Source organism: Zonotrichia albicollis, chromosome 12 (genome assembly GCF_047830755.1).
Source record: "Zonotrichia albicollis isolate bZonAlb1 chromosome 12, bZonAlb1.hap1, whole genome shotgun sequence".
In the NCBI taxonomy this organism is placed as follows: domain Eukaryota; kingdom Metazoa; phylum Chordata; class Aves; order Passeriformes; family Passerellidae; genus Zonotrichia; species Zonotrichia albicollis.
Window position 1 is genome coordinate 13,964,165 of NC_133830.1, and position 23,193 is coordinate 13,987,357.

Genomic DNA, 23,193 nt, shown 5'->3' on the forward strand with positions numbered 1-23,193 from the left:
GAACCTTGGGGTCTTCCCTTCTGGACAGCTAGTCAATTAATTCAAGGATGAGATTGATTTGCCTCTCTGCAATTATTTTAGCTGAGTCCTAATGAGTTTTGTCTGGACAGGTTCTTCCCCATAGCCCTCTGAGCCAGACCTTGCCAGCTGTGCCAGGCTTAAGAAATAGGAAAATGAACCCGATCAAATGAGAAACATCTTCATAGAAATTTTGCTCTTTTCCAACAAATGCTGTTGGCCCAGTTTCCCTGGCTGTGAAGCTCCCACTTTGAAACCTGTGGAGCAGGCAGATAATACACTTGAAAGCAGTGGCATTTTTACCTCCAGAAAAGGGACCATTGTGCTATGACTAACTTGCACTTTTTCAATTCTAGTTAGGTATAAAACGGTAGGAAAGGCCCCGCTTTGGGGAGGGCAGGAGAGTGAAAACATTTCTCTTCTGCAGTGAGTCAAAATATGGATGGATGAGTCGCGAGGCTGGGTGGTGATCAGATCACAGGGATGAAAGAACAAAATCAGTTCTTCCTCCTCCTCCTGCCTAGAGCCTGTGTGCCATAGGCAAGGCACAGCTTTGGGGCTGCACCAGAGGCTGGGGCACCAGCGAGGTGGCAGAGCCCAGCTGTTTGCTCTGAAGCAAAGGGTCACACTGGGAGTCCCTCAGGGTCTCTTTGTTTGACAGGGAGATACACAAGAGATACACACACACATACACACAGCTCTGTCAGCTCTGCCTGCCTGCAGCAGCTGCTGCCCTGTGGATGCTGTTTGAATTGATGCTGCTGTGTGCTGGTGGCCCTGGGCAGAGGCAGCAGGCTGGAGGTGTCCAGAGTGGCCGCTCCTCATGACAGTGACAGGTGTGGAGTTCTGTGGAGCTGCTCACATCCTGGGGAGGCCTTCATGGGCTCAGGATGTGCTTTCCTCTCTCTGTGCTATTGCCTGCTGGCTGTCACTCTGCCTGGACCCACAGGGCCTCAGGGCCTTTGGGGAGTGGGTGCAGGGTGTGGAGAGGTGTATGGTTCAGGGCAGACCTACACACAGCCAGTATATCCCACCCTGCTTTGAGGAGCAAACACCCACTGCCTGTTTATTGTCAGGACAACTTGGATTGTCCCAGTAGGCTGCCAAATCCTGGCCCTCTGAACTCCTCTGGATTTGCCAGGACTGGGTTCATCTTCACAGTATCCAGCTGCCTCAGCTGTTGAGGGCTCCAGAGCAGTTTGCAGACTGGTCTATGAGCTCCTTGAAAGAGGAAGGTTGAGCTATGCTTAATTATTGGCTTGCAGGCTTTTGGAGAGTGCCTGTGAGCCCTCAGTCTAGGACTCCTTCTGTGTCTTTCCTTTTCCAGCATGTGGCAGTTGATTTCAGCCTGTGCTCCAGCCACACCAGGGAAAATCAGAGCCTGTAATAGAAATGTTGACAGTTTCTAACTCCACCACTCATGCCTGGGGCTGGAAGGGATTACTCCAGATCAGAGCTGCCCTGAGGCAGCTGATGGAGGTCTGCAGCATGGCAGGATGTCCAGGCTTCCTGAGCTGCTTCCCCTGCTCCATCCCAAGTGAGCAACATGTCATGGCAGCTCTCTTTGCCTTCATGGCCCTTGTGCTGGGTGGGTCACCTGGCACCTCTCTGAGTGCATGGCAACAAGGAAAGGCATTTGTTCCCCTGTTGTCAGACCACAGTGGGCAGAGGGGCTTGTCCTCTGTCACCCTTGAGCTGATTTCTCTCAGGATCCAGTGCAGTGCCTGGTGTTGGTAAGAGATGGAAGGTGCCTGTTACCCTCAAGAGTGATCAGCAGCACCTGATGGTGCCTCTAGTCCAACCCATTTCTTTGTCCCCAGCCCACCCAACATTCACCTTTCTTGAGCTCCTCAGTGCTGTGGTGAGTGTGAGGAGGCAGAGGCTCACACCTGGCTTGAGCAGATGCATTTCTGCTGGGTTTCTCAGAGACAAGCTCTCCCTTAGGTGAGATGCCTCTGCCCTGCCAGGTCAGCTAGGCTGGGTGCATAATCCGAAAAAGAATGTGCTTCCAGTGTGGAGGAGAGGAGCAAACCTTCCTCAGCGGGGAGATGGTGATGGGAAGTCAGCTCTCCTGGGTACCAGAGAGAAACTAGTACTGATTTGGAGAAAAGACTCAATACAGCTTTAAGGACAGAGTCAGCCTCCTCTGGCACTGGGATGGCAAAAGAGAGATGCTGGGGCCATGAAATGGAGTTACTGATGAAGCTTGGAGTGTGCTTGTCTTCCAGGCCACTGACATCTGAATCTTGCACATGTATATTTTGCATGGCTGCCTCCTCCTAAAGCTCAGCAAGGCTCTGCTGATCTGAGGCTGAGCTCCAAATTAAATGACACCAAACAGCATGGCTTTACATTTCAAAGGCTCAGAGCAGAAGGATGCCTGGGACTTGCTGTCGCTATGGAGTAATTGGAATGATTTTTTTTTTTTTGGCGGCTTGTACAATGACCACCGGGTGCTTGCTCCACAGACAGATGGTTTTACCTGCATCTTCTGCTAATGGGAGGAATTATAACAACCCTGCAGGGATGAAGAGGAGTGACAGAGCTGAGTACAGTGGAGACAGCAAGTTAGTAGCTGCTCTGAGTCCCTGGCTCTGGCTGCTTATCACAGTGGTAACTTGTGGATGGGCACATTTGCATCACACAACCCCTGGAAATTTCTGCTTCTGTTCCCCCATTCCACACACTACCAACCAGAAAATCTCCTAGTACATTTTAAATTGCTACTGTGTCTCTTTCCCTTATCTTCACAGGGATGGACTCAGCAAAGGGGCTGCTCGAAGGTCAGAGGTGGAGGTCTAAGGCAGCTGGGAGAGTGGTTGGTCTGGGAGCCCCAGTCCCAGCACTGGGGGCTGTTGCCTTTCAAATGAAACCTGAAGGGGTGTCCTGGCCCTGGGGGAGGAAGAGAATGTGCCATGGCTGATCACAGAGTGGCCCTGTCTGCAGCTGCCTGTTGGCTTCATTCAGCATTGCTGACAGGCTCTGTTCCCACTCTGTAGGGCTGTAACATAACAGCACTCTGGGAGGGAAACAATGGCCTCATTCCCACTGTGGACACCTGCATTTTTCCCTGCTCCTTGATGGCCGGTTGCTGTCATTAACTCAGGGGTTTATTTCTGCCTGGAGCTGCTGGCAGGTCCTTGACATGCAGGAAGGTAGATATCTATCATCTGCTGGGGCCAGCTGCTCTGCTCTTCATGCTGTGCAGATTCACAGCTTGGGGTAAGGTCCTCCCAGTGATTCAGTAGCCAGCCCGTGAGTTGGCAAAAGCTTATCAGGAGGTCAGTGTGGAGAAAGACTTGCTCAGGTACTTCTCAGTACAGGAATGAGCAAAGCAGAGTGGTGCTGTGCCTGCAGGAGCTGCCAGATGTTGTGGGCTCACAGTGGAGGAACACAGCCATCAGCTCCTCTCTGTTCTTGCATCTTCCTCCTCCTCTCTTATGTGCATCTCTAGGTGCCAGCCAAGTCCACTTGTCCCACCCAGGTCCTGCCACCCCAAGAAGCCACTGCCTTCATCTCCCAGCAGTTCCCCTCAAAGCTGTGTCTCCTGGGGGGAGCTACTTTGGGACCCATAGCATTGGCTCAGCTCTGGCTTTCTGCTGTGTCCTGGGACAGAGCTGCCCAGGCAGAGCACGCTGCCTGCCCATGGCAAGCTGTGGCTGCTTGGGGAAGGGCACAATGGGACAGAGGTGTAGATATGCTTCCCCAAAAGCCTCCCCATCCTCCAGGTGCCCAGAGTTTAAGGAGGGGCATCAGCACTGGGAAGAGGAGGGATGTCCTCCAGGTCTCAGGGCACTAATGAGGATGTGGGGCAGCTCTGGTGGCTGCAGCTTTGGCTGCTTGCTTCCGTCAGTGGTGTTACACAGGGCTGTGTATGTTTGGGGTACCTGAGAGGGCAGAGCAGCGGTACAGATGGGGAGTTGGCTTCCCAGGATAGAAAGATCTGGAAAGCTGAGTGGTTTGATGCATCTCCAGAGCATTACCAGCTCATGGAGCACATCTGGGAACATATGGGATCCTTGTGGAAGGACAGAGTCAGGCTGGGCTCTGTCCTTGCCTAACTGCTTTGATTTCTCCTCCTGATTGATCTGCACAGTCAAACTCACGATCCTGTGCTGGCAGAGGAGCAGTTGCCAGCCTGCAAAGGTCGCTGGAAGCAGCTGCTCCCCTCCCTCCCCTGCTGCCCGTGCTGCGGGCAGCAGAGCCCGGGCTGGAGGCGCTCAGCTTGTGTCCCTGCTGGCCCCCAGCCGCTGCCTCCCTGCACTGTGCTGCTCAGCGGGTGCTCTGCTCTCCACACCAAGGTAATGAGCCCGCTGGAACTGCACAGGGTCCCTGGTGGGCCAGGGAGGAGGAGGTGAAAGCTGCGGAGGAAAGGCAGCCTCGCCTCGCCTCGCCTCGCCTTGCCTTGCCTTGCCATGCCCGCTCGCAGCGGGGCCGATGGAGAAGTGCGGCCAGCACGTATGGCCGCTGAAATGGCGTGTGTGGGGACACCTGGAGCTGCCCCTGGTGAATCTGCCTGGTGCCGGGGTTGGCCTCCCTCACACCCCCTGCTCGCCGGCTCGTCCCGCATTGCAGCAGCCTCAGCCCGCCCGGCTGTGTTCGCTCCGTGTTCGCTCCGTGTTCGCTCCGTGCCGCCGGCGCTGTGGGTGCGCTGGGGATTTCCCCGGGCAATCGGTACCGCCCGCGGCTGCAGCGCCGAGGGCTCCGGGGGCTTCATTAGCCCAGCTCACCCGGGGATTGTCAGCACGGAATTGTCAGCACACAGGAGCCCGCCGCTGTCGCTGTCTCTCTGCCCTTTGTCAGGTTTTTGGGGAAGAGAGGTGCAAGCTCTTGGATGTGGGGGTTTGAAGGTGTCTTTGCTGGAAGCCTCCAGGGAAATGCCTCTTGTTCATTTGTAAGCATTCAGGAAGGAACTTGTTCCAAGCCCTGGCTTGCATTTAAAACGTGGAGATAGCTGTCGCTGGGGCAAGGGAAGGAGGAGCAGGAGGGGCAGTGAGCCAAAGGTAACCAATGGCCCATGGGTGTCTGCCCTACAGAGAGCCTGGTTGGGATCCCTGTCACCCAAGACAAGCCTGTGAGTGCAGGGTTTCCCTAATCCAGAGCTCAAACAATCTTTCTGCATAGTTGGCTGCACATAACTGATAGCTTTGAAGATCCCTCTGTCCTGGAAACTTGCTTTCTGACTTCAGATTTGTCAATGTGTTGTAATTGAGATGTGCTTAGGGATGTCGTGATTAGCTTGCCTATTCCTCCTCAGTAAACCAGGCTGAAACCCACTTGATCTCTTCCTCTGGATCTTCCTTGCCTTCCAAATGAGGCCAGCAAGCCTGACAGTAAGTCCCTGTGGGTGGGGAGGGAGGACTATTTTGTCTGGGAATCAGGCAGTTGCATCGTGGCTTTGCCCTGGGCTGCTGGTGGCTTTATCTGTGCAAGTTCAACAAGGTTAAGTTCTTCAGCTTCCCTTTTTGGCTTTCTCAGCTGTGAAGGGATGGTGTGAGGCTGAGCTTAGCTCATCGTGAAATATATTCCATGAAGCCTGGGAGCTGGGGGCGTTGCAGAAAGACAAGGTTGTTCAAGGAGGTAGGAAGGGACAGGGAGGGTATTTATTCCACTCGACCATTTTCCTCCTGGGGCCATTGGTGTGACACCAGAGTTTGTCCTGGTGATTGAGGCGGTGGAAGAACAACTAGAGATGCCTGCAATCCAAAGAGTAAAGGGTTGAGGTTTGGAAGGGGCAGCTCAGAGCTTGTCTCAGGAGACTGAGAGCCCCCACGTGCTGTGGGCACAGACACTGCTGCTCCCGCTCCATGGCTGTTGCTTTGGCTTTCCTGCAAGAGGATTTCATGGCAGGACTTGTTGCAGGTGAGGACATGTGTGAGAAGGCTGTGAACCACAAGCCTCCAGCCTGTCTGGACATTCTTGTTGCAGAAGGGCAGCTACTCAAGTGAATGGTGGCCCAGGAGGGAAAGCCATCAAGGTGGGTTGGGAATGTCCACCTGGATGAGGAGCTCTCCAGGCTATCCATGGAAGAAGATCTGTCACCACAAGAGTCTCATGGCAGGGTGGGGCATGTCACTCTAGGTTAGGAGTTACTCTCCCTGTGAGGAACATGACAAAGACACAAGTTTTGGAGAGCCTCTTTTTACCTGTGTGGTGTCCCATGCTGGGTGGGAGGCTGCAGTGCAGTGAGCTGCCTGGCTGAGGTAAAACAACAGGACATGATCTTGGATGATGATCCCTTTCCTGAAAGGCCCTATCTTGAGAGGAGACAGAGAAATTGCCACAGCTGCTGCTCCTGGCAGCCTTGCCAAGGCAGCAGAGCAGGCAAAGCGATTTAGCATTGCTCCAGTCATCCGTGGTGGCAGAGATCATTGCATCAACCCCTTCAGCATTGTGATTAATGCTGGAGAAGCATCCTGTGAGGGCTGGGAGGAGTGTGTTGGTCCCTGGAGATCCTCTCTCTGAAGCAGAGGCAGCCCTCTCCAGCTGTGGTCCTCCTCTCCCACAGTCTCTTCCTCCTCCTTTCGTGTGCAGCTGTTGATCCATGTGCTCCCATAGTGATGGAGTTCCTGGGAACTGGGACAGGAACCCAGCACTGGTTCCTCAGGAGAGGAGAGATTATGTGGATTTACACAGATTCCTTGTCTTGTGATGAAAATCTGGTGTTTGAGCTTCAGGATGGTTAAAATCAAAGTCCCCTTCAGAGAGCTTGTGCATGGCTGTGATGGGGAAGGAGGAGGAGAAGATGGGAGGTGGTGGGGTCGGGTAGGAGGAAGAGTGTGAGAACGTTATTATGGAGCTCTGGGAAGCTGGTGAGTACCATCTCCCCATCTGGTATTTTATCCATTGTGGGTACAGGAGCAAGGCAGAACTTGGGAAAGTGGAAAGCACTGAGTCTTTAGGAAAACGAACTTTTTTTAATGCAAAAGTTTCCTTTACTTCTGCAACTTTCTGCCTCAGGACTAATTACCAACAAATAACCGTAACACCAGGGGGGACCCAAGCCCCATGAATTGTGTTTGTTTGCACCATCTGCTCTTTATTCTGCAGGTGACATTCCCATAGTTGGGGGCAGTACTGTCCATCCCTGCAAGCACACGGATTGATGTACCTGAACGTGTCTGGGCTGGCAGTTTGTCCAAGGCTTGTCCTGCCCCCACTGGGGGCTCTGACTGCCTGTGGCTACTTTCTGAGAGATTTTGTCTTGCTGGGACTTGCTACCTGGCTCATCTCTGTAGATGATGGATGCCTCTTTGTGTGCTGCAGGATTCCTCTTGCAGCTCAAGTGGGTGCTGGAAGAGGAGAAGGTCCAGAGTGTGTTAGGGCCTCTAGTGAAGTAGGGCTGGAGCATATTCCCTTTTGCTGGAGAAGAGGATGGAATCTCCATCCCAGGGAGGAGAACAGTGTTCATGATTCCCACAGTAGCTGCCAGCATGACCTGAGAGCCTGTGCCTGGTCCCTGCCAGCTGTCCCAGGGTGCTGGGATCTCCTGCACCCACCAACTGCCCCAGACTCACTCCTTTAGCTCTCAGTTTGTCCGTGCCTGGCAGCTGCCACTCTGCAGGTGCTGCCTGGAGGAGCCCTGGGAGCAGCTGGGTGGCTGGGCCTGGGAAGCGCGGGCGAGCAAGGTGTAAATTGCATGGCGGGCTGCCTTCACTGAGGTGAAAATGAAAAACTCTCCCAAGCTATCAAGCTCAGGGTTTCACAGCTCCCACGGTCCAAATGCCCTCCCACTCCCTGTCACTGCTGCAGGGAGGATCTCGGGGGCTGGTTCTCTCCTGCCTCTCCTGGAGCCATGGCACTGCCACATCTGCAGGGCGGGGTGTCCTGGTGGCAGGCAGGACGGGGGGCCTGCTGTGGGAAGGGGAAGTGTGCTGAGGGCAGGCAAGGATGCTGATGCTGTGGGAGGTGCTAATTGCCAGGCTCTGCATTCTGCTACCTGGAGGATTTGTTATCCTTTGGCGAGACTTTGTTTTCCGCTGCCGTAGTGCTGGTGGTGGCACTCGTTCTTCCTGCTGCCTGATGGAAACGGCCTTTTCCTGATTGCAATAATATCACCTTCTGTTTCTGAAACACCTCGCAGCCCAGAGGATTTGAAAGTAAAGTGCACGTGCGTGGGAGCAGTCTCACCAGCCCTGAAGTGTGAGTTTTTCCAAGCTGGGAGGCAGCAGCTGTTCCCCAGCCCTTGGCAGCCTGGTGCTGCTGTGCCATGTGCTGGAGCTGGCTCTGGCCTGCCTAGCTCCATGTGCACCCTGCTGGAGCTGCTAGCTGAGATGTTGGGGTTTCCTTGATGTTTGAGGTATTACTGGTGTAAAGCATGTCTGCCTGCCTCTCCCTCCAGCAGTTTGTCTTTGCTTCTGCCCAGCCATCTCTGGGGCCAATGGCTCTGCCCCAGCCTCTGGCTGCCCTTCATTGAACAGCCCTGAGCACCCAGGCTTCATGCCTGTCTCCCATTGGTAGGCTTTAGGCTGTGGCCCAGCAGAGAGGACCAGAATCTGGGTTGGGTTTGGAAGGGACATTTAAAGGTCATCCAGTCCAGCCCCCCTGCAGTAGGCAGGGACATCTTTCACTAGCACAGTTTGCTTAAAGCCCCGTCCAGCCTGGCCTTGAACTCCTGGCTATGTCCAGGGATGGGGCATCCACAGCTTCTCTGGGCAGCCTGTTCCAGTGCCTAACAACCTTCAGCACAAGGCATTTTATGTCCAGTCTAACCTGCTAGCTTTTTCTTTAAACCCAAGGCCCCTTGCCCTGTCACAACAGGCCCTGGTAAAAAATCTACATCTCTTACAAGCGCACTTCAGGGCTCCTCAAAGGCTTCTCCTCTCCAGGCTGAACAACCACAACTCTCTCAGCCTGTCTCCATGGCAGAGTTGTTCCAGCCCTTGGACTGTTTCTGTGGCCTCCTGTGGACCTGCCCTGGCATGTCCATGGCTGTCTCATGCAGGGGTCCCCAGAGCTGGAGGCAATATTCCAGGTGGAATTACAAGAGCAGAACTGAGGGGAAACATCCCCCTCAGGCTGCTGTCCACACCACTTGCAGTGCAGCCCAGGAGACCCTTCACCCCAGGGGGAAGGGGTGCCTCTGTTTCTTTGCTTTCATCAGCTCACATGGATGACTTGAAGCAATGTCTAACCTCAAGCTGCTGTCTGAGCAAAGAGGAATGGAAACAGGGACATTCCCAGTCTGAGCCTGGGACAGAAGGATGGCCCAGCAAGGAGGAGAACACCAAAGGGGGCTGAGTGCTGTGCAAATGAATTGCAAAGCCTCTCAGGACTACCTAGCACCCGTGTTCTAAGATAAGCAGGGATGACACACCGAGCATGGAGCGTGTGAGGAAGCGAGGAGGATGTGGCACACAGCACAGCTCCCCCCAGTCCTAGCTGGTGGCTCAGTTTCAGCTTTTAATTTTAGCAACTGATTTAGGGCCGTTCAGCTCCACGCAGTTTTGTTGTTCCTTTAAAATCCCTGGGACTGGAGCGTGCGACTCCATCGCTGGGAGATGGAGAGGATGGCTGCCTCCAGCTGGAAGGAAGGTGTGGGGGAGTTGTGTTGTCTGGCATGTGAGGACAGGGCTGGTGGGTCTCCTGGGGGTCTCCCCACACTCTCCCAGGTGCCAGCTGACTTGCTGGCAGTGCCCAGAGCAGCCCCAGTGTCAGCAGCACAGGCAAGGGGAGCCTTGTGGCACTGAGGCTGTGGTGGTGCCCTGGCTGGCTGGGGGGATGCTGGTGAGCCCCCCCAACAGGGAGCAATCCGCAACGGTGGTCACAAGCCCCCTGTGTGTTTGCACCCTCCATCTATCCCTTCTTTAGGTGTGGCAGCATAGTAAAGGGAAGGGACTGAGCCCAGCTGCCTGTGGAAAAGCTCTTCATGTGGTTGGTGTTGCTCCAGTGTCACAGCAGGATGTGGATGGAACAGCTCCATGTGCCCTTCTGCTTCCCTGCAATGGCAGCAGCACATCCTCTCACAACAGGAGCAAGGGTTCTAGGCACAGTTGCACTGACTTGCTGGCACACTGTGCCAAAATGAAGTTTAGACAATCCCTGTGAACAACTCACAGCTTCTCCTTGAGTCTGGCCCTCCTGGCCATGTGTCCATTGGCCCCTCTGGGAAGTTCTCTGGACTGGCTCTGTGCAGAGAGCAGGCAATGCTGAGGCTGCACCCTGCACTGTCAGCACTGTTGGCTTTCCCAGTGCCTCCAGCTCGGGGCTGCCTGGTTCCCCTAAGGGAGAAGAGGGTTTTTATCTGCTGGGTGACCAGCTGCTTGCTCCCCTGGTTTCCCAGTCCTGGCTGGGCTTTAACAGGCACGTTTTCACATGTTGCAGGCAGAAGGTGCTCTGGCAGGGATGGGTGCCAGGCACAAGCAATGGCTGTGTTCCTGTGGCACACAGGTGGCTGGAACATGAAGTGGACATCTCTGCAGTGGAGCCAGGAGCTGCTGGGCAGCATGAACAGCTCAGCCTCCAGCTCTGCTCCAGCAGGAAGCTTAGTGGTGGCGTGAAAAACCTCTCCTCAGCTGCTCCTACAGCATCAGTCCTGAAACAGGGACTCTGCAGGCTGGTGTGACTTAACCATCACCTTGTAAGTGATTCCAGGAGGTCGCAGTAAGGAGTCAAGGGTGACAGGGAGCTTGTGGGGTGAAGTGGGATGAGGACAGCAGCTGCCTCCCCACTGCCTTCCTGGCAACACTAGAAGTGTTGTGGGTTCAGCTGGAGCCTGATTGCCAGCGTGCCCGTGCATGGCGAGGATCCAGAGAGCATCCACAAGGCTCGTTTGTGGTCTCCGAACAAGATGAATTCTTGCAGCAGTGGGAGATGAAGCAAATCCAGTTGGTGACATTTGAATTCCTGAGCAGTTGAACCTGGCAGAGTGACAGAGACAGTCCCTGCAGTGCCCCAGCTCATCTTCTGCTTCCCAGCAGGTGCTGAGGGCCATGGTGTGACACGAGCACCCTGCCACCTCCTTCTGCCTTTGCACAATTCTGCTGGGGTATTAATGACTGCAGGTCATGGCTCGGACACCCTGTCATGTCCTCTGCAGCCCTGGGATTGCTCACGTGCTCACCCAGGAAAGTGAGGGCATCTTCCCTCTGGGAGGCTGTGCCCAAGCCATATCATGAGCACACATTGAGACCTTATGGACAAGTAGGGGGAGGAGGATTTGTGCTGATGAATAGCTGGCACCTCCTGCTGCTTGGGAAGGTCTCCCAAAACTCTAGTCATTGCATAATGCTGTCCTTTCTGATGCATGAGGCATGGGGATGCTCCATTCCTAGCAGGATGAGAGTGACCTGGAGGAAATCCTGCAGTCAGTACGTGGTGGGAGGTGATATGGAACCCGAGGTTAAAGATTGGGCGAGGTGCTGTTCCATCTGGGAAAGAGGAGGGCAAGAGTCTTCCCTTACGTAACGCCTTGCTCCCGAGAAGGTGGTGAGCAGCACCCTACCACGTTCCTCAGATGGGCTGAGAAGGAGTTGGCTTCATGGGAAGCATGGATCTGATGTGGCAGGAGTATGCTGGAGCTGCTCTTCTGTCAGAACTGAGCTTGTGGACTCTGGGTGCATTTGTGTGTGTAGATGGGCTGCATGGATTATGTGTAACGAATCAATCCCCTGTTTCAGGTGCCACGGGGAGGGTCCTGCACAGAAATGAGCCCTGAATGCTGCACTGCTGCCTCTGCCTTTGCTGGCCATGGGAAGGGAGAGCTGCTGGCAGAGGCTGAGGAGGGAGGTGGCACTGCACGACCTTGCAAAGGGACAAGTCCTCTTTCCTGCCCCACTTACTGGTCCTGTTGTCACAGCCAGCAGCCTGACACTGACAGTGTCCCACTGTTCAGCTCTCGCTGAGCTCCTCCACCCGTGTGAGACTGCTTTGGATTTGACTGGAGGGCTCTGCCTTGCAAACTCCACATTCCCCTTGCTGCTCCATCTGTTGGCTTGGTGGCACAGCCAGCCAGGGGCTCCCTTCTCAGTGGCAGTGCTATACTGCCTGTTGAGCCTTTCTGTTGTTTTGCCATGTTGTTGAGCCTTTGCTAATTCGCTCTCTTCCCACACCTCTGCCTTTGGCCTCTGCTCTCCAGTCTCTCTGGGTTGCTTCTTTTCATTGCAGTGTTTCTCTCCGTGGGGATAATCCCAAACTCACTTTGTCACCAGCCTTTTTTGCACTTTGCTGCACTATTCTTGCCTGGCCTCTGCCTGCTTCCTAATCTCCTTTGGTATGATCACAAGGCTGATATCCCACCCCCTTTAGATGATCCCCTTATCCATTTCCATTGTCATGGCTCCCCACATCATTGCCTGTGCCCATTTCTCAAGTCTTTATGCAGCCTCATCCAGGCTGGACAGGACAGCATCCCCAGGTGCAACATCCTTGCTCCTCCTTGGGGACATTGTCCTCTCCTGAGCCCACCTGCCAGTGCTGAGCTCTGCAGCAGCCCTGCCACAGGCTGGGTTTCTCTGGGAAGAAGCACAGAAGCAGAGGCCAGCTCACTGGCCTGGCTTCCAGCTTAATTTGTACAGACATAAACTAGCACTCTCAGGCTTTGATTTCCCTCCATTTCATTTTGGGAAAACCCTGGATGAACGAGGAAGAAATCAAGTATTGTATCTGTCCCTAATGAGGCAGGCATGGGTATTGACGGTGAGTGTCCAGCCACTTTGGCATGGTCCCACCATGGTCCACAGCCATGGGCTTTGGGCTGCACACCTGGGCTCCTCTGGCTTCAGGGACACAGAGCTGCTCCTGGCAGGGTGGAACATCCTTGTCTCTCTTGTAGGATAATCTTGAGTGTGAAGCAGCATTTGGCTTAAGAGACAGTCCTGCTCTTCATTCATGTGCACATTTTTATTCCTTAAAAAGCCAAGATTCCCACATTTTGTATGGGCAGAGAGGGTGTTGTTTTGTTTTGGGGAAGCCACTTCTATGTCTGTGTAACTGGAAGTTGTAGCAGCCTAGAGTAGATTGTATGAAGAGGGTATGTCCCAGATCCACTCTTTTGGAACCTTAGGAGAGGCTTTGGGAAGTCAGCATGGGATGTCTTGAAGACAAGACTGGAGCCCTGAGGATCTGGACTGGTCGGAGATCTCACATAAAGTTAATGAAGGTCTCTTTGCTCTAAGATCCTTTGAGTTGTCCTTGTGTGCAAGAAGTAATGGAGGGCCAGCTGGATTTGTCAAAAAAACCCTGCAAATCCTGGAGGACACCTATCTCTGGTGTGTGTTGCAGTAACCTAAATTAGGGAGCTGAGCTGGGGGTTGGTGGATGGGCTTGTGGTTGGCAGAGCAAGGGGCAGAGCGGCGGGGAGGGCTCCTGTCTGCCTTGCTGCTGAAAAAGCAGCAGTGATATGAGCCGCCTCTGCTCTGCTGCTAAAAACAACCCAGCTTGTTGTTATTTAATGCAGTTTTGATCTGCAGGCCCCAGTGTTTCACCTGCCTGCAAGTGGGAACTCCAAACTTTAAGTGCCTTGGAAGCCCGCCTGCGTCCCTGTGTGTCCCTGCAGCATGGGACAGGAAATGTGGTTCCTCCTCGGCTGGAGGAGGCACTGCTGAAATTCAGGCTGGGAGGCATTGGGATGGGACAGGTGAAGCTTCTCTTGGGGTCATGTTTCTGCCACTGAGATGTTTCTGGGTAAACTGGGCCTCTGCATTGCCAGATCCTGCAGGCTTTTCCAGGAAAATGGACCCAAAAACTGCTCCTGTGGGATTTCTGCCTGTATTTCTGGTACAGCATCCTGGCAGTGTGAAGGTGGCTCTTCAGGTGGTACAGCTGCCAGCACCAGGAGAGGGTCAGTGTTGGCTCATGTCTGTTGTGGATCCTGCCTGGTGCCAGCATTAGTCTGGGAAATAAATGGTTCTTAAATCACATTGGTCCATCCCCAGGGCTGAAAGGAGTCAGGTTTTTGTAAGGTCATGATTGATGTGTCCGTAGAGCTCATTCTTGGTGTGGGGCCAGCTCTGGCAACAGAGAGCCCCAGAGGGATGTGGACCCTGCTGGAGGATGTGCAAACAAGCCACACCAACAGGCCATGACAGAGGAGAATAGTTGAGGCAGAGAGGAAAATCACTGGGTCAAGGAAGAAGAAGCAGATAATCAGGGCACGAGGGAGGAAGAGAATAGCTGGGGCAGGGAGGAGGAGGAGCAGGAGGAGGAGGATGTTAACCAAGGTGGTTGCAGGGTTAAATAAAAGCTGTCAGTGATTTGAAAAGGGGAAAGAAAGAAAAAGAAAACCCGCTAAAGAGACACTCTCCTTTCTCACCCGGCTTGTAATCAGCCGCCCCCTCTGCCAGCGAGCAGCTGGCGGGCGGGCGGGCAAGGAGGGGGTGGCAGGAGGGTCCAGCTGCTCCTCACCCAGCCCTGGCACCCCAGGAGTCCCCAGAGCCCCGGCTCAGCCCCTGCCATGGGGCCCTGACAGCCTGGGGTCTTGAGGGGCTCTGCCAGGGGGAGCTGGGGTGAGGAAAAGGAGGAGGGAGACTTGTCTGAAGTGCCAGGGATTCATCTCCCACTCCCCCTGCCCTCGTGGTTCTTAAAGGAGCTGCTTGAGCTGTCAGCTCTGGATTATATTAATTTGCAGAGAAGTGCCTGTTCATGGGGCTGTGCTGCTCATGGGGCTGTGCTGTTTGTGGGGCTGTGCTGCCAGCAGGAATTGGAGATCTGGCAGGTCTGTGTGAAGCAGCTGCCTGGCTCCCCAAAACCTCTCACTCCAGCCCAAAATAAGCACATCAAAACCAAGGCTGAGCTGGGGGTCTTCAACATCACCTCCTGGAGCCCAGCTGGCTGCTCATCTTCTGGGCCTAACCTGCCTGCCCTGGTACCTGGGGCTGCTGTGGTAGGGAAAGCAGCACTGTGGTTTGGGATGGCACCCTCTGCTCCTCACTAGGCCTCCACACCTATGGGCAAAGAGGACCAGGCTGACCTGGCTGGCAGGTCAGTGTGGTGGGGGATCTGCTGGGCTGGGGGGTGAGGACACATCCCTGCCCATGGCTGCTTTGTGTCTTCCAGGAGAGGAAGCTGTGTGCCCACCCCCGGATCGAGATCTACAAGCAGGACCGCATCTACTTTGTGTGTCCTCTTGCCCGCCAAGGAGACTTCTATGTGCCTGAAATGAAAGAACTGGAGAGGAAGAGCAGGGCTGCTGCAGCTGTGGCTGAGGACGCCCAGACAGACATCACAGGTACCCATGGCTTGTGCACAGGCTCCTTCTTCATCAGCCCCCACAGAGGTGGGGTCCTGGTATTCCCAATCCTGCTGCCTGGGCAGAGAGGGACTGGCCTGTGCCCACCTGGTACCCAACCAGAGTCTCAGCACACCTTTTCCCGTCACCCTGGGATCTGAGATATCATGGCATGTCTTGGGGAGCACCCAGGAACCCTTGCAGTTTTGGGTTAAGCCACTGTTGTTAGCACAGAGCTGGATCTCACAGCTTTTAGTTGCAGCTGGGCTTGTTTTTCTCTTTGTCATATACATCTTCCTTGATCTCATCTTCATCTGTTACATGTTGGGATTGCAAAGAGCTTAAATACCAGGTTGCTGTAGCTCGTGGTGGAGTTGCCTGGGAGCATCTGCTCAGCAAGATTTGTTGGAGCCTGGATGTATTCATACAGGAAGGGACCACAATGGCTGTAGGCGCAGAGCAGCAGTGCTATAGTAACCCAAAATGCTGCTTGCCTTCAGCAGCCCACATGCTCCCGTGCCTGTGAGATGTAAGAGCTGGCTGTCCAAGCACTCCCAGGCACTGGACAGCACATCTGAGCTGGCTGCTCGCAGGGGCCTCCCTCCTGCCCCACGGGTTGCCCACGCTTGTGTAATGGGCATGAAAAAACCATGAGGGCTGTGCTCGCCTCACGGGCACTTGGGTCATTTGCTTCAGCACATCTCCAGGTTTGGGTCGCTTTAATTCTTAATCACATAAAAGCAAGCCTGGGAATTGCTTTCTGGGAGCTGTGTCCATTTAGTGTTGCAATGAGGAGCCTAATTGGAGCTGTTTCCCAGCCCCTGCAGGGCCCCTGTTAGCACGGTGCTCACTTGGCTCTTCTCCTCTTTGTCTGCCTTGTGTTGGGGCAGCACCAGCCCTGCTTGGGCAGAGGTGCCCAAAGCCCACTCCCTCTGACAGCTTTCCCTTGGTTTGGAGAGGGATGGCAGGATCCATGGGAGCAAAAGCAGCTCGAGGGTGGTGCCTCCATAGCTGTGTGTGCTCATGTGCCTGCTCAGGGGGTGCAAGGTCCCACAGCACAGCCAGGGGTGCTCAGAGAAGCCACTGCCCTGTGGCTCTCACTGCTTTCTCTGGGGTGCCACTGCCAGCATGCCCACAGTGGGGGAGTCCCCTGACCTGCTGGAAGAAGGGCTAGGAAGATCTTCCCAGTTTTAGAAGGAAAATTACACTGGACTTTCTCACTCTGGGCTGGGCTCTCCAGCAGCAGCTCTGGGCCAGCTCCTCCACCACCCCTTCCCTTCCAGGCACAAAGATGAACTTTTGTCAGTGCAATCTGATGCAGTGCCATCTGCTGAGTCTGCACAAAACCAACTTCAAATAATAATACCTATGAGGTTGGACCTGCCTGTGAGACTGCAGAGCTGGGCTTGGATGTTGCACTGTGATTGTCACTGCTGGGCACAGTGGCACAACCACATGTGATGGGGTGTCACATCCTTGCTCTGGCAAGCCTATGGGTGGCTTGTGCAGCTCCTGCCTGAGTGCTTTGGTGGTCCCATGAAGATTACACCTTATGGAATGAGATTGGTCCTCCCTTCCCAACGATTTTATGTGCTGGGATCTGTGCAATCACCCCTGAGTTGGAGAAAGAGAAGCCTCTTTTCCCATCGTTTTTAGCCTTCCTCCCTGGGCAGGAAGCAGGCTCCACTTAGTCACAGCCCCTTCAACAGGCATGATGGACATGAGATCTTGGTGACCCAGGAGATCCCAGGATGTCTATGACAGCTTTCAAGCTTTCCTCTGCCAGCTGGAGGGTGGGCACAGCAATGTCCCCATCTGCCTGTCAGCATGATCTCTGCTCAACCCCAGTTGCTTGTATTTGGGTTATTTCTTGATCCTTCTCAGGTTTGAATGGATGTTTCAAATGGTCCTGCTCTGCTGGAGGCTCAGGAAGTGCTCCTGGGACAGTGGGGGCAAGTGGCAGTCCCTGATGGTGGCTCTCAGATCCTCTGGCTGTGTCAGAGCTGCACATATCCAGGTGTAGGGCCTTGATACCCAGTTGTGCCTTAATGGATAAAGAGACTGGGAAGGTTCTGAGCCCCATTTCCTCTCCCAAAGGCAGCTGAGGCTGCTCTGTGCACAGAAGCTTTGGCCTGTGTGTCCTCATGTGGTAGCAAAGGAAGCCTCCTCTTTCCCCCTCCCAAAATACTGAGATAAGGGCACTGAGTGTGATTTCAGCAAGGACATCATGTTGAGTAACACTCTGTGTGAGCACACCACTGGTCACTCACAGCTCAAGAAACTCCCCACCAGCAGCTGGATTTTGCTTTCTTTGAATTAAAGACTTGAGAAGTTTCCAGTGGAAGGTGTTGCCATTTCTCCTCACCTGTCACTGTGGCTGGTGCCAGACGCTACCAAGCGACTTGGAAGTGTAAGAAAAGCTTGGATTTGTTTTCTCAAGCCTCCTGACCTTGGAGCACATCTCTCCATTTAGGCTGTCACCTGCTGTCCTTGCTCCTGAGCTCACCCTGGGAGGTGCTGGGTGCCTGTGGCTGTGAGCAGGTGGCACAAAGGCTGCGGGACATGGTCTGGGCTCTTGCTTTCTGTGCCAGGGTGCTGCCAGCTCTGCTGAGGACACACACACTCAACACTCAGGGAAGGGGCCAGGGCTGTGGCTGCCCCTGCACCAATTCCGTCCCTTCTTCAGCATGGTCAGGGTTGTTGGAAAGACAGGGAGCGTTTTAGGAAGGCGGCTGATGGGTCTGCAGGGGGCAGTGTCAATCAGGATCAGTTGTTTTGTATTTAATTGTTTTCTGGGGCGGGTCCCGGCTGCCGGCTCCCTCCCGGCGCTCTGCACTGACCCCGCTGCTGCGCTGCAAGGTGGAAGCAAAAAAAAGCAGCCTCTCCACACGGGGTGGCATGAACACAGATGGTTCCCGAGCATGTGGCTCTGCCCAGAACCTCAGGTGCTCATTTTCATGGAGCAGAGTCTGTCCCACGGCATTCAGGTACAACTGATGGCATCACATGCTGAGCTCCAGTGCCACAGAGGAGCAACTTTCCTGGTGTGTTCTGCCTCATCCTTGCTTGCTTCCATCCTTGAGAGCCCTGCCTGTTCCTGCCTGCCTCTGCATCCTGGGAAGGGCCCCAGTCCCTCTCCTGGTGGCTTGTGTGTGAGCTTCAGCAGTCATGGATAAGCTGTGCCCCCTGGCAGCACACTGTATTAGGGGTGATGGATGTTTGATGGAATGAGGGGAAGGAAAGGGCCCAGGAGCACCAGGAGTGGGGCACTGCTCAGGCATCACTGTGGCACAGGATGGTGCTTGCCCTCATTCTGGATTTGGGAATATCAGCTCTAGTATGGCACAGGGCTGAGCTGTCTGGGGAGGCAGCTCCCCTCCAGGCTCGTTGGCAGCGTGGGGTGAGTGGTTCCCATTGCACCCATCCCTGGCTGGTCTCTTGGAGCTTGGTCTCTTGGCTGCTTGATATCCCTTCTTCCTGGCTTTTGGGGACTCCTTAACACCCTGCCATGGCTTCAGCCCAGGCTGTGCCTGTTTCCCACATGAAAACTCCTGGGTCCCATGTTCCTGCTGAGTGAAAGTGCAGTGGGATGGCTGTGCCATCCTTGAGGGAGCAAGGTCAGGGGTGAGTTTCAGTGGATGGCTGCTGCCTCACAGTGTGCCAGAGGGAACAGCCATGCTGGATCAGGGTGCTGGACTGGTTCCTGGTGTAAGGACCAGCCTTGGGAAGGTGGATGCAAGGAATGGGTCATGGGAGGACCAGACAAGGTGTGTGTGAGGATGGACAAGTGGGTGTAGCAGCTGCTGGAAGGGTGTGCCTGTGAGATGGGGGCTGGATCCCTGCCTGCCCTCCCCCAGGGCTCTGGTTGCCCTCTCAGAGCCCCTTGCCCTGCCTGCCTGGCCTCCCTGTTAGGACAGCTGGGTGTTGCTGCCACGTTCCCCTGGCAGAGCTGGCCCTACACGGTCCCTGGCAGCAGCAGCCCTGCTGCCCTGCCCACCCCAGACATTTATCCTGGAGCTCTGCTGCCCTGCCCACCCCAGACATTTATCGTGGCCAGGCTGAGGGGCCGTGCCAGAGCCACCCTTTCCTGTGCAGAGGAGAGCGAGGCTGCTGAACTGGGCAGATTTGCCTGCTGAGGCTGCTCGAACATGATCAGAAGTGACAGAGCAGTGACAAAGTGCCTGGCTGAAGGGAAACAGGACTGGATTTATTGTCACCCTTGGAGCAAGGGAGAGGAAGGTGGCCATGAGAGCAAGGACAGCAGTGCTTTCCCACAGTGGTGGCTTGGAGCAGTGTGCAGGTCAGCTTCACCCCTGTCTTCTTCTTCTTCTCCCTGAGCTGCTGCTCCTCTCCTCAGGAGCTTCTTTGCTCTGTGTCATGGGGTTTCATGACAAATTCTGAGCCAAAATGTTCCCTGGGGTGCCAGGGGAGAGGTGCTGAGCAGGAAGGGCACTGCTTGGGGGGCTGGTGTCACTCCTGTCCCCTGGGATCTTAGAGAGACACAAGATGGCCACACATGACATGAGCTGTCATGAAGCTATGGTGGGAACATGTCCATGTCACCTCAGGCCACCAATTTGGCCAAATCAGATTATTTCTTCTTTTCAGATGACCACTAAAGACCTTGCAAACCCTAATTTGTCTTCAAGGCTCAGGGTCTTCATCTCCCTTTCATCCCCCACAGCTCTCAGTCTTCCCAGAGGCTCCCTGCTGACCCAGTGCCCTGCTGAGCTCCTGTCAGGTGGGACAGGACAGCATCTCCCACCTTCCTGCTGCCCACTCAGTGGCTGCTGTCCCCTTCAGCGAGCACAACATCCTTTTTAACTTAGAGTAAATGTAGTTTCCATGTCAGCTGCTCCCTGATGCTGCAGCAAAGGCAATGTGTGTCAGTGGGCAGTGGATTTTTCCTCCTTTCCATGGGAGGGGTCACCTGGCATTGCCTGGGGAGGGGCTGAGGGCTCAGTTTGTGCCAGCTGCCCAAAGCATTGCCAAGGTGAGAGGGTGAGGTTCAGGTTCCTTTCCAGGATGAAGCCATCCAGGTGGGATGAAGCACTGTGTCTGTGGATCGTTTCTGGCTGCCCCTCATCGTGCTGCCACTGCTGGGTCCTGGGAGCAGCCGTCACTCAGGCGGCTCTCAGGGCCGTGGGATGATGATGCTGCTGCTCAGGAGGCAGAGTTCTGCCATTTACAAGCAGCTCTGCTGGCAGCTGCCCAGGCTGGGAAGAAAAACAGCGCAGAAAAAGGATTCAAGGATGTTTGGAAGGAAAGTTCCCTCCTTGGTGAATCTCCTTCAGGAGATCAGTGGCTGCCACACAGCTGCAGGAGAGCAAGCAGCCCAGCCTTGGGCAGCCTGGCTGCAGGAGCTGGGGGAGGCTGGAAACGCCTGTGGGAGCCCAAGGCAGCCCCATGGCAGCAGCTGAGGATGGAGCTGCACCTGCAGGAGACAGTGTGGACAAGGGGGCTCTTCTCTCCCACCTAGGATGGTGATGCTCCCCTTTGCCACTTTCCAGCCCTGCTGGTGGCAGGCCCCAATCCTCCAGGAGTGCTGCTGCTCCTCCTGGTTTCCCTCTTGGTGTGGGGCACGATCCTGATGTTCAGTCCAGCATGGATGGAGGTGCTGGGAAGTGACAGAGCCTGGCACTCACTTCCCACTGATGCAAGGCAGGCAGGGAGGAGATAGAGCAGGCAGGGCCATGATGGAAGCCTGTATCGTAATTAACAATGAGGATCTGTGATGTCATAATAAACCTCGTGGATCTGTGATGTCATAATTAACAATAATTAATGTTTAACAGGAGGGTTTTGTCTCCTGTCTGGTTGCTCTGGCAACAGCACCGAGCTGCTGGTCTCAATCTGACACATTCCTCTCCTTGTGGACTCCTTAATTGTGTTGTCGATGGAGCTAATGAGGCAGGGATCTGGGGAGGGGGAGCTGGGCCAAGGGCCCCACCTGGGCAGGCAGGGAGAGCCCCGGGGGCCTGGCCATGGGATGGGGTGTGGCTGGCAGCCAGGTCATGTGCAGAAGCACAGAATGAGCTGGGAAGGCTCCCCCTGTCCTCTGGCACCCCGAGACCTGCCTGCTGGTCCCCTGCCTGTCTTCACACTGCTGCCAGGGCTGCCGGCTCTGGGGGAGCCATGGAGGGAGTGGGAGCAGCCTGTCAGGTGCTGGAGGCACCAGGATGCCCTGGCATGAGGATGGACATCGATACCTGCTTCTGACAGCAGGACATCTGAGTATTTGCACTTGTACCATCATCCCTTTGGGTGCTTAAACAATGCTGCAGCTCCATACCACCCTCACAGCACAGTGTCCTTCCTGCTCTTTGTCTCATTGCTGATGCCATTCCAGAGACAGACTTGCATTCTCCCCAAGGAAGGGCTTGGCAGGTCCTTGCTGTGTGCATGAGGAGCAGCTGTGGGGCCGTGGTGTGGCCAGGTCAGGGTATGGCTGGAAGCTGGTGCTTGTTTGGGGGTTCCTGATTTCAGGGTGCAGTTTGAGCTCAGCCCATGCTTGACTTGGTTATGTCTCAAAGGCATAGGAGGGACAAGAGGTAGGAGCTGGTCTCTGATATCTCAGAGGCTTCTGGTGGCTTTGAAGGCTGTGGCCCCATCCCCACTGCCTCCTTCCCACAGCACTCACTGTTCCCCATTCTCTCTCCATCCCAGGGGTCGACACCATGAGCGAGACGAGCTCCATCAGCGTGGAGGCCACAACTGACAGCAGGGACACGTCGGTGGCCACGTCCATCCTGCTGCCCCTGGCCGGCAGCCGCGGCCGGGAGGAGGCGGACACGCGCAGCGAGCACAGCTACAGCGAGTCGGGAGCCAGCGGCTCCTCCTTCGAGGAGCTGGACCTGGAGGCTGCCGGCGACGGGGAGGGAGCCCCGGGGCTGCTGCCTGACGTGGGCAGCCAGGAGCTCACAGACAAGTGGACCAAGGAGCCCATTGCTGCTGAGAGAGGAGAGGAGTGAAGAGAGACCCGGCTGCCTCACCTCCCACCGGGGTCTGAGTTATGGGAACCAGTTGCCTTTCCCACCTCCTTCCTCTCCAGCCAAGAGATTTTGGCTGCTGATTCCCCCCAGGACCTGCTCTCCCTCTTTGCAGAAAGGGTGTTTGACTGTTTTTGGGGGTGCTGGGAGGTGGGGGGGGATTTCTGTGGTGCTTGGTGGCGCAGGGCTAGGTGCAGGCTGGGGGGACATGAAATGCATTTGCTGTGTGTGTGTGTGTGTGTGTCCAGGCACGTGGCAGGATCCTTGCAGGTGTCTGGGGGATGGTGATGGATGTCAGAGATGTCCCCCCTCGTCTCTGCTGGTGCCCCTCTCTCCCACAGCTTCTCTCTGCTGCACCACCACGTTTTCTAGCACCAAAGAGCTGTGAGTTGGGTCAGTTGGGTTTGTTCCCCTCTTCTCTTCCCCTTGCTGAGCAATGGAAACATCCTGTGTAAATGTGGTCCTCCTGGCACTGCCACGGGCGCTTTGAGATCTGTAATAAAGTGGATGCTTTTCCTCACTGGTGGCTGGTGCATTGCTGACTTGTCCTTTGGCCAATTGTGCCATCCTGTCCCATGGTGGGGAGTGGGCTGTGGATGGGAGCTGCCCCCACAGCCCTCAGCTGAGCCAAAGAGCTGCCCAGGGGCTCTGCCTCCCTGCTGCTCAGGCTTTCTCCCTGCCTGGGCAACCCAGCAGGGCATGGGCTCTGTGCCCAGCTTGTGCCAGCTGCAGGGGAAGGGGGGAAGGAGGGTCCTATCTGCCCTGCTGAGCTGGGCAGAGCTGGAGGGAGGTGGTATCCCCACTCCTCCTGGGAACATGTGGAGAGTAAAACCAGTATAAAGCCAGATATAAAGCTGCTGCTGGGCCTCCTCCTGTGGCAGGGGACACCAGGTTGTCTGCACTGTGCCTTCCTGACATCCCATCTGTCTGTCCTGCTGCTGTGGAATGCAGGCAGGGAGGGCTGCCTGGGGTGGTCCCTGTTCCCTGTCTCAACTTGGGGCAAGGGAGCAGCCTGGACAC

The 23,193-nt window shown here is 55.3% G+C and overlaps 1 protein-coding gene across 1 annotated transcript in view; it reads left to right on the forward strand.

The window, feature by feature from the left end:
- TEX264 (testis expressed 264, ER-phagy receptor) overlaps positions 1 to 22,693 on the forward strand; it is a 39,215-nt gene extending 16,522 nt beyond the window's left edge. The window contains exons 5-6 of the mRNA XM_074549932.1: positions 15,013 to 15,184; positions 21,851 to 22,693. Coding sequence (XP_074406033.1) covers positions 15,013 to 15,184; positions 21,851 to 22,155 — 477 coding nt within the window. The 3' untranslated portion in view covers positions 22,156 to 22,693. The remainder of the gene's footprint in view (positions 1 to 15,012; positions 15,185 to 21,850) is intronic.
- Positions 22,694 to 23,193: the final 500 nt, after the last annotated feature.